The sequence below is a fragment of the Belonocnema kinseyi genome, chromosome 7, assembly GCF_010883055.1.
Source record: "Belonocnema kinseyi isolate 2016_QV_RU_SX_M_011 chromosome 7, B_treatae_v1, whole genome shotgun sequence".
NCBI classification, from domain to species: Eukaryota; Metazoa; Arthropoda; class Insecta; order Hymenoptera; family Cynipidae; genus Belonocnema; species Belonocnema kinseyi.
In genome coordinates this window covers 53,302,345-53,313,809 of record NC_046663.1, presented here as the reverse complement: position 1 = coordinate 53,313,809, position 11,465 = coordinate 53,302,345, and the positions used below count along the sequence as shown (strand labels likewise).

Genomic DNA, 11,465 nt, shown 5'->3' with positions numbered 1-11,465 from the left:
CCCGTGCAAAATGATCAAATAAAAATCCAACTCTAACCAAAAATGCCTTCGACATATTGGGCAGTATAAGTCTGTGACAACATTTCGCCACAGAAATGTTTTAAGCCTATTGAAAACAAAGTAGCATTTATTGTAAATATTAACAGATCATAAGCTTAATAAATCAGCTTATTTAGAAAAACACATAAATTCAAAGTAAATAACTGAAAAGATAGGTTAGTATTCGCATTATAACTCCTAGCATCTATTATGTAATTTCTTTAAGTAATCTGGATCAAATTTGTCTCTATATGGATTAATTAAAGTTGATTTAATCATATTAAGTATATGCACGTCGACCCTTCCCAGCAAACATGGTTACAGAACAGATCTGTAATTGTTCTAGAACACAAAAGAACGTGTTCTAGAACAGGTTAGTACCAGGTTACGAACATGCGAGTAACTATGTTATCCCCAATACGCTAGAAAAATTCTGTAACAATTTTAGAACCCTGTGAAATACGATCTGTAACATTTCTAGAACTCGGTTACCAGTGTTATGTAACAATTCTGTTACAGATCTAGAAGGCTGTGACAACCAATCTGTAACATTTCTAGAACTCAATTAAAAACTTATAACAAATCTTTAGCACATCTAGAACACTGTGATAATCGATCTGCAAATTTTCTAGAACAATTCTAGAACTTTGTTAAGCTGCGTTTTAAAAAATCTAGGAAAATTCTATAACATTTCTAGAACGGTTATTTATCAAATATGGAAAAGTGTTATGTACCCCTCAAAGCAATAGGATATCACGGGATATTCGATTTGACCCCATTTATGCCTGAGTTATTCCAGGGATAACCCGTCGAAATATCCTGCGAGGCGGAAATTTTGATATCCCCATGGATATATTTTGATCCGGGATAGCGCGTACGCAGTGCCGACGAACGTAGTGTAATCTTTGCTCCTGATTCGTTCTAGAACACACTTGTAACAGGGTTCTAGAACTTCTATATAACACTCTTGTCTAAATTCCTTGGAGTCAGACCCCACTGCAATGGTGTGAAATATCACTCCACCTTCAAGCCAAGTGAGCTTATCACTTTGGAGTGGAGCGTGACACTAAGTTGCAGTGAAAAATGACTGTATGGCTTGGAGTGATTAGTCGCTCCAAGTGATGTCCCTGTACGCTCCAAACGGTGTTACTGCTTACAGCAAATGGTGCGATTAGTCGCTGCAATTGGTGTGAGTAGTGCCTCCAAATGGTGTGGCTGGTCGCTACAATTGGTGCAACTGCTCAATGCAATTGGCGTTAGTGGTCACTCCAATGGTGCCACTGGTCCCTTCCAATGGTGTGGCTGGTCGCTACATTTGATGTGACTGCTCGCTGCAATTGGTGTGAGTGGTCACTACAAATGGTGTAACTGGTCACTTCAAATGGTGTGACTGGTCACTTCAAATTGTTTGACTGGCCGCTTCACATGGGCTAAATCGATTTCATTGTTTTAATGATTTATTTAAAAGGGGATAAACGCAAAAAGAATATAAAAACATTTATTGCATTAAACAATTTTTTATTTACTATATAATTATAATGAGTGCCTATATTAATAAAATTCACACTTTTACAATTTTATAAATTTTACATTATTTAAATTTATATTTCTTCTGGAACGTCACTGTTCTGCATCTTGAAACAAAAATCAGATTTAATTATTTCAATTATTTATTATGATTATCATTTCAATTAGTTCATTCCCTTCTGGACGTTTTAATACTTTTATTAAAAGGTTAAGTAAAATATTTGAAATGTATCCTCACCTAACTGTCAGTGGAGGGCTGCGTTCTTGAACGTTCACTAGGATGGCCTTCATAGCAGCACAACATGAACACAATTTAATTGCACCAGCGTCCGGAAGTGTCAACTACTCTACCACGAAAGTGAAAGTGTTACTCATGAAAATGGAAAATTACAGTGAAAAGCACGCTAACACGACGCGCTGCTCCCACCACTCCTCACAACACTGCGCTTCCATCAAACTGCACTGGTGGGGGAATGACGTCACCGAATTTTCGCACTAGTTGGTGTGACATCACAAAGTTGTCGCACCAGTTGGTGTGACAGGCATGGTTACTCTTATTTGGTGTGAGAAGAGCCACTGTATTTTGATGTAAAAGTTTCACATCAACGGAAACAGTCAAGCTGCTCACTTCAATGGTGTGGCTGAACCACTGTACTGGAGTGGCTGAAGCATTCTCACCAATCTTGCAGTGACATTTTGACTCCAAGGAATTTAGAGAGCTGTTACGCCACAGTTCTAGAACAAACTTATTGAAACAAATACTATAGAACGTCTGTGATCAGTTTGTTCTAGAACAATTCCATAGCAACTGTTACAGAACAGTGCTGTCACATAGTTCGAGAACAGTTCTGGCACAATTTTATCACAGTGTTTTATAATACGGTTACCTTTTTGTTCTAGAACAGTTCGGTCACAATTTTGTCACAGCGTTCTAGAACACGGTTACCTTTTTTTAGACCAGTTCTGTCACCATCTTGTAACAACCGTTATAGAACACAGTTCCTTTTTTGATCTGCCATAGTTACAAAACGTGTTTTCAGGGTTGTGACAATTGTATATGGAAATATTGTACCTGAATTTGAGCTTATGGCGTAATAAGTATAAATGTTTTAATTTTCTTTTGATCAATTAAGAATAAAAATAAACGCAAAATGTTAAAATACGCACTGAGAAAACTATATCGCATAAATTACAATATATATCGTAATTCTTGCGTTATATATCGTAATCATCGCATTATAATAGCGCAAAATCGTGATATCGTACATTGCAAGTTTTTATATTATATACCGCATTATTTTGCAATCTAGCGTAAGAATTTAAGTTTATTACGCTATCACATTGTATTTCTTCTTTTGTAATCTCGCGATGGTTCGAGTAGTCAACAAGCGATCACAGAAAAAATTAAAGATAAAAGTTTACATCGATTCCAGGTGAGATTCACCGGAACAAAAATGAACCTTGCCAGATAAACTTTACATAAATCGAAGATAATTTCCTATTTTTAACCTTGCCTGGATAATCTTTCATCTTATAATCACTCCATTTTTATTCGAGGTTTAGCAGCAATTACGACGCCAGCGCTATCCAGCGTCGTTTAACTTCATTAAATTTAAAGAGAAATGGGGATTCCCGTCTGTCGGTTACATTTTGCGCTTTTGCTAAATGGCATTAACTAAGTTCTAATCCATCTACAATAATGTAATTTATTTTTGAGGAAATATATCAGTAAGAACAAATTTTTGGTTGTGTTTTTTGTTGTTGATTCTACATGTTTTACCGAAATTTGCGCACTTCAGCGCGACGCAGTCGACGAGTTCAGAATTATTTTCCTAACCTCAGTGAAACTTTCGTCGAAATATGTTTAATCATTAACCGTTGCAGGTCTCAACTGCAACGAATTTTTACTTTTTTTCTGTGATTGTTTTAAATCTGGTGTCCCGATTGATAGCTCGAACTCACTCATACTCTGCCTTTTTCCCATTGCTGCTAATGACTGCATTATTATATCGTACAAAACTCCGGGGCCTGATTGTACGTTATCATATTGCGCTTTTTTGCAATATACAGGTTTTGCGATATCATTGTGCGATATATTTTTCTCCGTGCGCAGAAATCAAGATGAAATAGAAGTTTAAAAAGATCCAAGTGAATGTAGTGGAGAGTTTCGAAGTATTTTTATTTAAGAAACGTTTTAACAGCCCTAAGAGCACGGAAAGTTCCAGAAATGTGCCTCGAACGTCCCGCGGGTACATTGAAGACGTCCCACTGATTAAGCGTTCCAGACACGTCCTTGGAACGTGTAAAATGTCCAGCCCTGTCAAATGTTCCACTGGAAAGTTCCACTAGGACATGAAGCGGCCTTATCGTTATTGTTATATCCAACAACAAATATACCGTGAACCGTAAGAGAAACCGGAAGAAACTGATAACCATTTTTTCCTATCTCTTGCCATTTACTTGATGTTTATTCTTTATAATAACAATAACGGTAAGTCCCAATCAGGTCCCAGTCGGAAGTTCCTGAAAATTTCTAAAGCAGTTTACACCAACCATTTTACACAGTCCGTTGACGTGGATTGAATATTCCCAAGGTGTCCTCGGGATGTTCCAGGGACGTTCTTGACCGTTCCGTGCTATCATAGAGATTTTTTAGCAGACGACGCTGCAACTTACTGGCAAGATTTGGCTATTTGTTTCAGTTTGTCAGTAAATTTTCCAGCAAAAAAGAAAGTATTGATACAGATTTAATTGAAATAGACTAAGGCATTCCGAGAATCCCACTTTGCGACAGTGACACATTGGACCAGTATGTCAATTTGTGTAATTTCGAGAAGAGGGTTTTCAATTTTGAATCTTTCTGTACGTAAAAATACAGAGAACACTTTGGTAGAGTGACCATAATTGATTTTAGAAAAGTAGTACATGCAAATTTTGTTTTATTTCGAACGATTTGAAATGAAACTCTTTATTCTTCCGGATTCATCAGCACGCAATAAATGCTTTATTTAACATTGGTCAATGCGTCTTAATTTGTGAGACGACAAGTTTTCCACCAATTCATCTGAATTCGTGAATACGCAAATACTTCAAAATCGTCCAATGCTTTTTAATTGGTGAGAATGAAAGTCGCGCTCCAATTTGTTACAATTTGTCAGGGCGAATTCAATTATATTTTACTTTTAAATTATTAAATTTTTTAAACATTAAAGATATTTAATATAAGGCTTCGTTTAGGTGTTAATATAATGATGAATGTAATTAAAAATAATAACACATTTCATTAATTCTAGATCAATTCGCCTCAATGCGTTTCAGTTCGTTTCAAAGAATTACCAAACAGCAATCAATAATGCATTGAATCTTACAAGACAGTAAAATTATTTTTTTTTCGAAAAAACATTTTTTTACTCTAAGATCTACATGTGAGGCGGACATTTTATCTGAAACACTTTGTTTTTGGTAAAGACTTATTTTTACTACTCAATACTTGTTTTAAACTCTGCAAAACAATCGTAAATTAATATATTACTCAGCAACGGATGCATAATACATTGGACGAGTGCTGAAAGCATATACAAGTCAATAAAGTCCTTCTCCCCCATAATGCATACGATATTTTATAAATAACAAATGTATGGGTGTGGCTATGTTTTTCATGCCTGTGTGCCGACCTTAAGTGACGCTTTTCAAGGTCATATGTAATTAATGGCCACATATATAATTTAAAAAAGGGTAAATAAAACCAATGACTACGAATCACGATCGTGAGATGGCTGGTCACAGGGCTATGATGTCATATAAACTATGATCTCATATATAACATCATAGTCTTTAACTTCATGGATATAGTATGCGGTCATTACATGCCTCTTAGTAATTCTGATTTTTGGCACTAGATGGTGGAATGGCAGTTGACTGGTAGAATTCGTCTATTAAAATGTTAACAGTTATATTGAACACATTGTCACTGAGGATTGTTTCTTGAGATTAATTAATTAGTAATTATATTATTATTAATATTATTTAATTCAAGTCGTATACGACAGTTTGAACAAAGATTTTAAATTGTTATTGTCTTATTACTGTTCAAATGCTCGTTATTTATGAAATACTAATAGACAAATTCATTTTTACAAGAAGTAATTCCATTTCACTGATTTAAATGGCTATGAATATGGATCACTGTTTAAAATCAGTAAGAATATTCACTGAAAACCAGTGGTTTTTTTTATTAATCGGTTTCCTATACATATATAATAGACCAATGATATATAAAAATATAAATTCACGTCGTATTTAGATAAAAAATAAGAATTTTTCAATTATAAGTTTTTGAATGTTAAAGTTGCTAAAAACGCCCTTATCTACAAAAAAGCTCAAAAATGTCAATGTTATTTTTCGCTTGTGGACTAATTAAGAACAAACTTTCCACATATTTTAAACCCAAGTTTGTCAGTTGCTTGAAACATGATGCGTACATCTGGTTGAAACATTTCCGACAATTTAATAATCAACAAAACCGTGGAAGACTAAAGCAGCCAGCTGCCAATATCGTTATACAAAATGCGAATATCAAAACCACACCGAATTCATTATTGATAATATTTCTCTGAGAGTGACATTTCGATATATCAGTTCGCTATATTTGGGTTGCGGTTGAAATTGAAACATCGAGGAAAAAATAGAGAAATACAATCAATTATTATACTTCTGTATTTTGAAAATTGTACACTTTTCACTTTTTTACAGCAATGCCTATGGAACCAATGGGATTTCCTCAGGTAGGAGTCGGTTTACAATTAGTTAGGGATCCAACAACAGGGCATCTTCTCCTCATACATTCTGCTGGTAAGTATATTTTAAGAATGTTATTCATCAGATTTTGCATACATTTTTTAAAATTCTATTAATAAAACTTGATATGAGATTGCACCTCACTAAGCCAACCGGATACCGATGAATATTTTCTAGGCCGAAACTATTTAGAGAATTTTTTGAAAGCGTGCTTTTGCGATTCAAGCCGGCGAACAGGGGCTTCACTTTTTAGAATCATAAAAGCGATGGGGAATCTTTTAGATACGTATAGCGCCAAATCACTATGGTTCGACGTGGGCCAGAACTGGCATCTTCTTTTTTCAGAGCTCGTAATCTCGTTATTTTTGTACAAGCCCCCATTTATTATCTCATTTATGGCTGCCGTATAACTCGATCTTATGTGTTCACTGTTCACCCTCTTGTTTAAAAGTCCCCCTATAACTATCTCTCTTTCTTGCATACTTTTTCCTTTGTCTTTTGTTCACTCTAGAGAGTCTAGCGCTTGAGAGCCTTCAGCCGCGTGCGGTTTTCTCCCAAAGAAATAGGGAAAATATGATTGAGAATACCCTCTTTATATTATTACTCTTGTTTGTATAAACAAATTTTTAGAGGGTGTTGGAACCAGGACTCAAACTCAAAATGTAGATGATTAGGGCCTATTCGTGTTTTGAATCAAATCTGCATTCAACGTCCTTAAAATAAATTGAGTAAGAGCTTTATCAGACGAAACTAATTTTTTTCTTAATCTACTGGTGACGAAAGTCACTGAATTGACCATTCTGCCTCTTTTCAATGAAAGATTATCTAGCATTTGTGATTATATGTGGGCGTCAACAGAAAAAGAGCCCAACCTTTTAGGTTGAAAAATAATCAATTGATGAATAATTTGGACTCGAGTTAAAAAAATGCGAATACCTTTGCTAAAGTAGAACCAGCCATAAGGTCTTTTTCATGGGGACGCTCACATGCTCTTGTTTTCTAAGGAGATTAATCCCTCGTAAATTAATTTATTATATTTTTCTTTTTATCAGAACAAATGCAGCAGGCTGTCGTGTGGCCAAATTACCAGAATCATGCTAGCAACAATGTGGGGCCTCCACCACTGCTTCTTCCACCACCACCACCGCCGCCACCTTCATTGCAGTTTCTTAACGACATTGGTGGACCTCGATTGGTTCTTACTGAAAACAAAAGAAAACAACAAAGTGGGCTTCCGATCGTAAAAATCGAATCTGATTGCGGAAGCAGTCCAACAACCATTATTTGTAAGAAACTTTACCTTTAGATATAATTTTGTTTTTCTCAAGGAATTCACTCAGTATTTTAACAGCACAATAACCCTACGAAATACTTGTTAATAATCTGCTTTGCTATTACAGGGTGTCTATCCTACCAAGTTAATCTGCAAAACCCGGAATTGTCACGAAAGGAAATTTTTTTTAGTCAGGGAATTATTTTGAAAGCAACGTTAATTTTTGTTTAAAATGAAATATGAAATTGATTAACAATGCTTTTTTATTTGAAAAAGTAGCTTTAAAATTAAACTATAATATTTTTGATTGAAAATTGATCATTTTTAGTTGAAAATTTGAGTATCTGCTTGAAAATTCATGTATTTTGTTGAAAATTAATTCTTTTTGGTTGAAGACTTATTCTCTTGGTTGAAAATTCAACGGTTTTTATTTAAAAATTTTAATCTTTTTTGGTTAAAATATTAACTGCTAAGTTTTTCGTGCAGAATTCATCTTTCTTGGAATAAAAGTTAAATTACTTGGTGGAAATTTAAGCTTTTTTATTATTCCAGTTGTTCGTTGAATTTCATCTTTTCTTTTCTTTTTAAACTAAATTATTCTAATGAAGGATGTATCATTTTCTTATTGAAAATGTATATTTTTTAGTTGAAGATTCACGTATTTTCATATAAAATTTTTTGATTGAAAATAAAATTATTTTGTTCAAAATTCATCTTTTTAATTAAAAAATTGATCACTTTGGTTGGATTTTTTTAATAATGAAATATTTCTGTTAAATATTCATCATTTTAGTGGAATATTATACTTTTTGGTTAAAAATGAAACTCTTTTGTTAAAAATTCATCTACTCTAGTTGAACATTTATAATTTTAATAGAAATTTGACCACTGTGGCTGCATTGATGTTTTTAGTTGAAAATTTAACTGTTTAGTTGAGAATTCATGTATCCTGTTTAAAAATCGTCTTTTTTGGTAGAAACATAATCTTTTGAGATAAAAATTTAACTATTTGTTTAAAGAATCATCTTTGCTGTTCAAAACGCAATATTTTATCTAAATATGCACTGAATTTGAATTATAAGATAAAATAAAACTTTGTTTTAATTCGAATTCAAATTCATGAACTTTAGCGAGAAATTGAAGAAATTATTTTTTTCTAGTATTATTTCATTATTCGTTGATGCTAATATATTTTAGAATATCTTCTAATACAATTTCTCAAATCTTTCTAAATTAATTATATTAATTGAAACCCTAGAAACTGAAAGAAACAACATTATTTGTAGTAAAATCGCCAAACTGTTTATTAAAACTATTAAAATTGAAACCTGGAAAAACTTGAGATACCAGGAAAAAATCTGGAATTTTCAGGGATTTTTTCTTCTTCTGGGATTTGAGTAGACACCCTGTATTAGAACCTTTTACATGAAGGAGTACATTACTTGACTGCTCTATACGATATGGAATCAAGTTTGGGTGACTCCGTGTAAAGAATCAGGTTTCAGTGCTTGCTTTTCTGCAACAAAAGAAACAAGCATGCCGTTCTGCTGCAAGTAATGAATTATAAACTTATTTGTCACAATAGAAAAAATATTGCAGAATTTAAAAAAAAGCAGCAGTTTATTTGATCACCAAAAGTCAAAATGTTAAAACAGATCAAAATAGACCTGATTTTACGTAAGTACGGTACAAGTGAAACCTTATGCGGACTCCCACCAATTTGATTATATATTTTATGGAACAGGCGAGCTGTGAATGTCCATGAAAGCCCATAGAAATAAACAATTTTTATTATTGAGCAAGTGAGCTTTATTTTAAAAATAATTTGATGTTTTTTTCTTACTCAATAATTTAATTTCTTTCTTATTATTATTTGTTGAACCTTATGATTAAATTACTGAATGTCGCTTGTTTTCTTTCTGATTTTAAAATTTTTACTTTACATGTCTATTATTCTGAAACACCCAAGGTACTAGCGCCGACTCTTATCTTGTAGCATCGACCGAGTCGTCGAAAGCTTTGCAGACAGTATCATCGATGACTGGTGCTTTGGTACCTGAAAATCCACTGGTTACAACACTTCATTATTATCCGCACACACCAGCATTGGTTCAAATCAGTCAAGCAGAGCCCACACATTGCAGGTCGCAGGTGAGTTTTCAAAAATTCATCCGGATTAACGTCTTCAATCCCCGCAGTTGCCAAGCTTCAGCTTCCCGCTTTTCACAAAATCCTAACTCTCGTTTAGCTTAAATCCGTCTCATCTTCAAAATCTTTTGTCGGGACATTTTTAAATTAATTATAATGAAATTCACGTATAATGTTTCTCATAATCTTTTATGGAACCCTACAAATACCCATAGAATCAGTACTGCTCTTGATGTTTTGCTCTACTACTTGACAGCTAATTTCTCAAGTAGGATTACGTTTGACAATTTTTTACTTTGATATTATAAGTTTAGTGAAAATCTCTTTTTAGTTTTTGGAGGGTTCCTGGAAATATTCTGAAAAATAGTCTATTACAAAGATTTCATCATATATGAAGGGGTCTGATGGGGCTTTCAAAATTGAATAAACACGTGAAGGAAGGGAGGGAGGGTGGTGGTAATAGATAAATTCATTCATTAATCTCTCCCTCTTTAACGCTGCCTAACAATATTAATGCCGCTAAATTCTAACACAGAACCCCTTTTCGGAACTCTTTCCGAAACAGCGAAATGCATTTTTTTCGAAGGCGACATCTCCGGTATCCTGTTTGACGCCACCGCCGGAAGTTTCGAACCATGCAATCGAAGTTCCGGAAATGACGACGATTGAAGTCCAGGATGCTTCAAATCAGACCGAGGCATCGGAAATGGATGATGAGCTTCCACTGATGGAGCCACTTCTCAAACAAGAACAAACTATGAGTCCTTGTCAAATTCAGACCTCAACAACGACAAATCTCACCAATTTTGAGATTGTCTCGTCGCCGGAGAAGATTTGCAATGTCGTGAGAGTGACAACGACGAGTGTTAATTTTGGAAAAGTCGACAAGGCTGAGAATACGATAATTAATATGTCAGACTGTACCAAGTATTCGATTGCCAGGGACACAAGGTGTGTCACTTCCATTGACAGGACTATTGAACACGTTGTCAGTTGCCATGAGAAGCGAGGTGAGGAGATTTTGGAAGCTGAGTCCGAAAAAAAGGAGTCAGCAGATTTTGAAGAAGGAAGGGTGAAAAGTGGACCGAGAATTATTGAGCTTACAGAAGAGAATTGCGACAGTTTCCATGAAAATCTGGAATTCTTCAGCAGGAGGAGGGACTACTCGACTGAGGCACGTCGTAAATCTTATTCCGCTGTGGATTTAATCGATCAGAAGCAAGAAACCGAGGAAGGATCAAAAGAAGTTGTTGAAAGCGAAACTCAGGTAATTTAAACTTCGTAACAGTTCTTGGATCTAAATCGTTATAAGTAATTAAGGTGCTGAAAAAATTACGGAACATGTAACTTTTAATTCCGGTTTCATTTCATTTAAAAACTCAAATGTATCGAACAGTTAAATTCATATTATAATTTAAAAGTGTGTCGATTTGTTTTCCACCCTCTATACGTTTTTCACTTTGAAATTAGAAGTATTTAACAGGGTGGTGACTTGGCCGGACAACCCAGAATTTATTTCTCATCGTCGTAAAATTCGAGTTTTCATTATTTTAAAAATTTTGATCAATTTAGAAACGTGATTTCTATTTTATCTAGAGTTGCAGGACATATGAGTGTGTTTGCTTTGTTACGGATTTATTTACTATTTTATGGTTTATGGAATAAAAAAATTTCACATTAT

The 11,465-nt window shown here is 34.3% G+C and overlaps 1 protein-coding gene and 1 long non-coding RNA gene across 2 annotated transcripts in view; one reads left to right on the top strand and one right to left on the bottom strand.

Annotated features, from left to right (window-relative positions):
• Nucleotides 1-11,465, top strand: part of LOC117177327 — a 200,556-nt gene that overhangs the window by 156,032 nt on the left and 33,059 nt on the right. The window contains exons 10-13 of the mRNA XM_033367951.1: nucleotides 6,319-6,417; nucleotides 7,416-7,649; nucleotides 9,606-9,787; nucleotides 10,350-11,051. Coding sequence (XP_033223842.1) covers nucleotides 6,319-6,417; nucleotides 7,416-7,649; nucleotides 9,606-9,787; nucleotides 10,350-11,051 — 1,217 coding nt within the window. The remainder of the gene's footprint in view (nucleotides 1-6,318; nucleotides 6,418-7,415; nucleotides 7,650-9,605; nucleotides 9,788-10,349; nucleotides 11,052-11,465) is intronic.
• LOC117177328 overlaps nucleotides 6,351-11,465 on the bottom strand; it is a 50,827-nt gene continuing 45,712 nt past the window's right edge. The window contains exons 2-3 of the long non-coding RNA XR_004467687.1: nucleotides 7,300-7,565; nucleotides 6,351-7,076 (exon numbers count right to left, since the gene is read on the bottom strand). This is a non-coding gene — a long non-coding RNA (uncharacterized LOC117177328). The remainder of the gene's footprint in view (nucleotides 7,077-7,299; nucleotides 7,566-11,465) is intronic.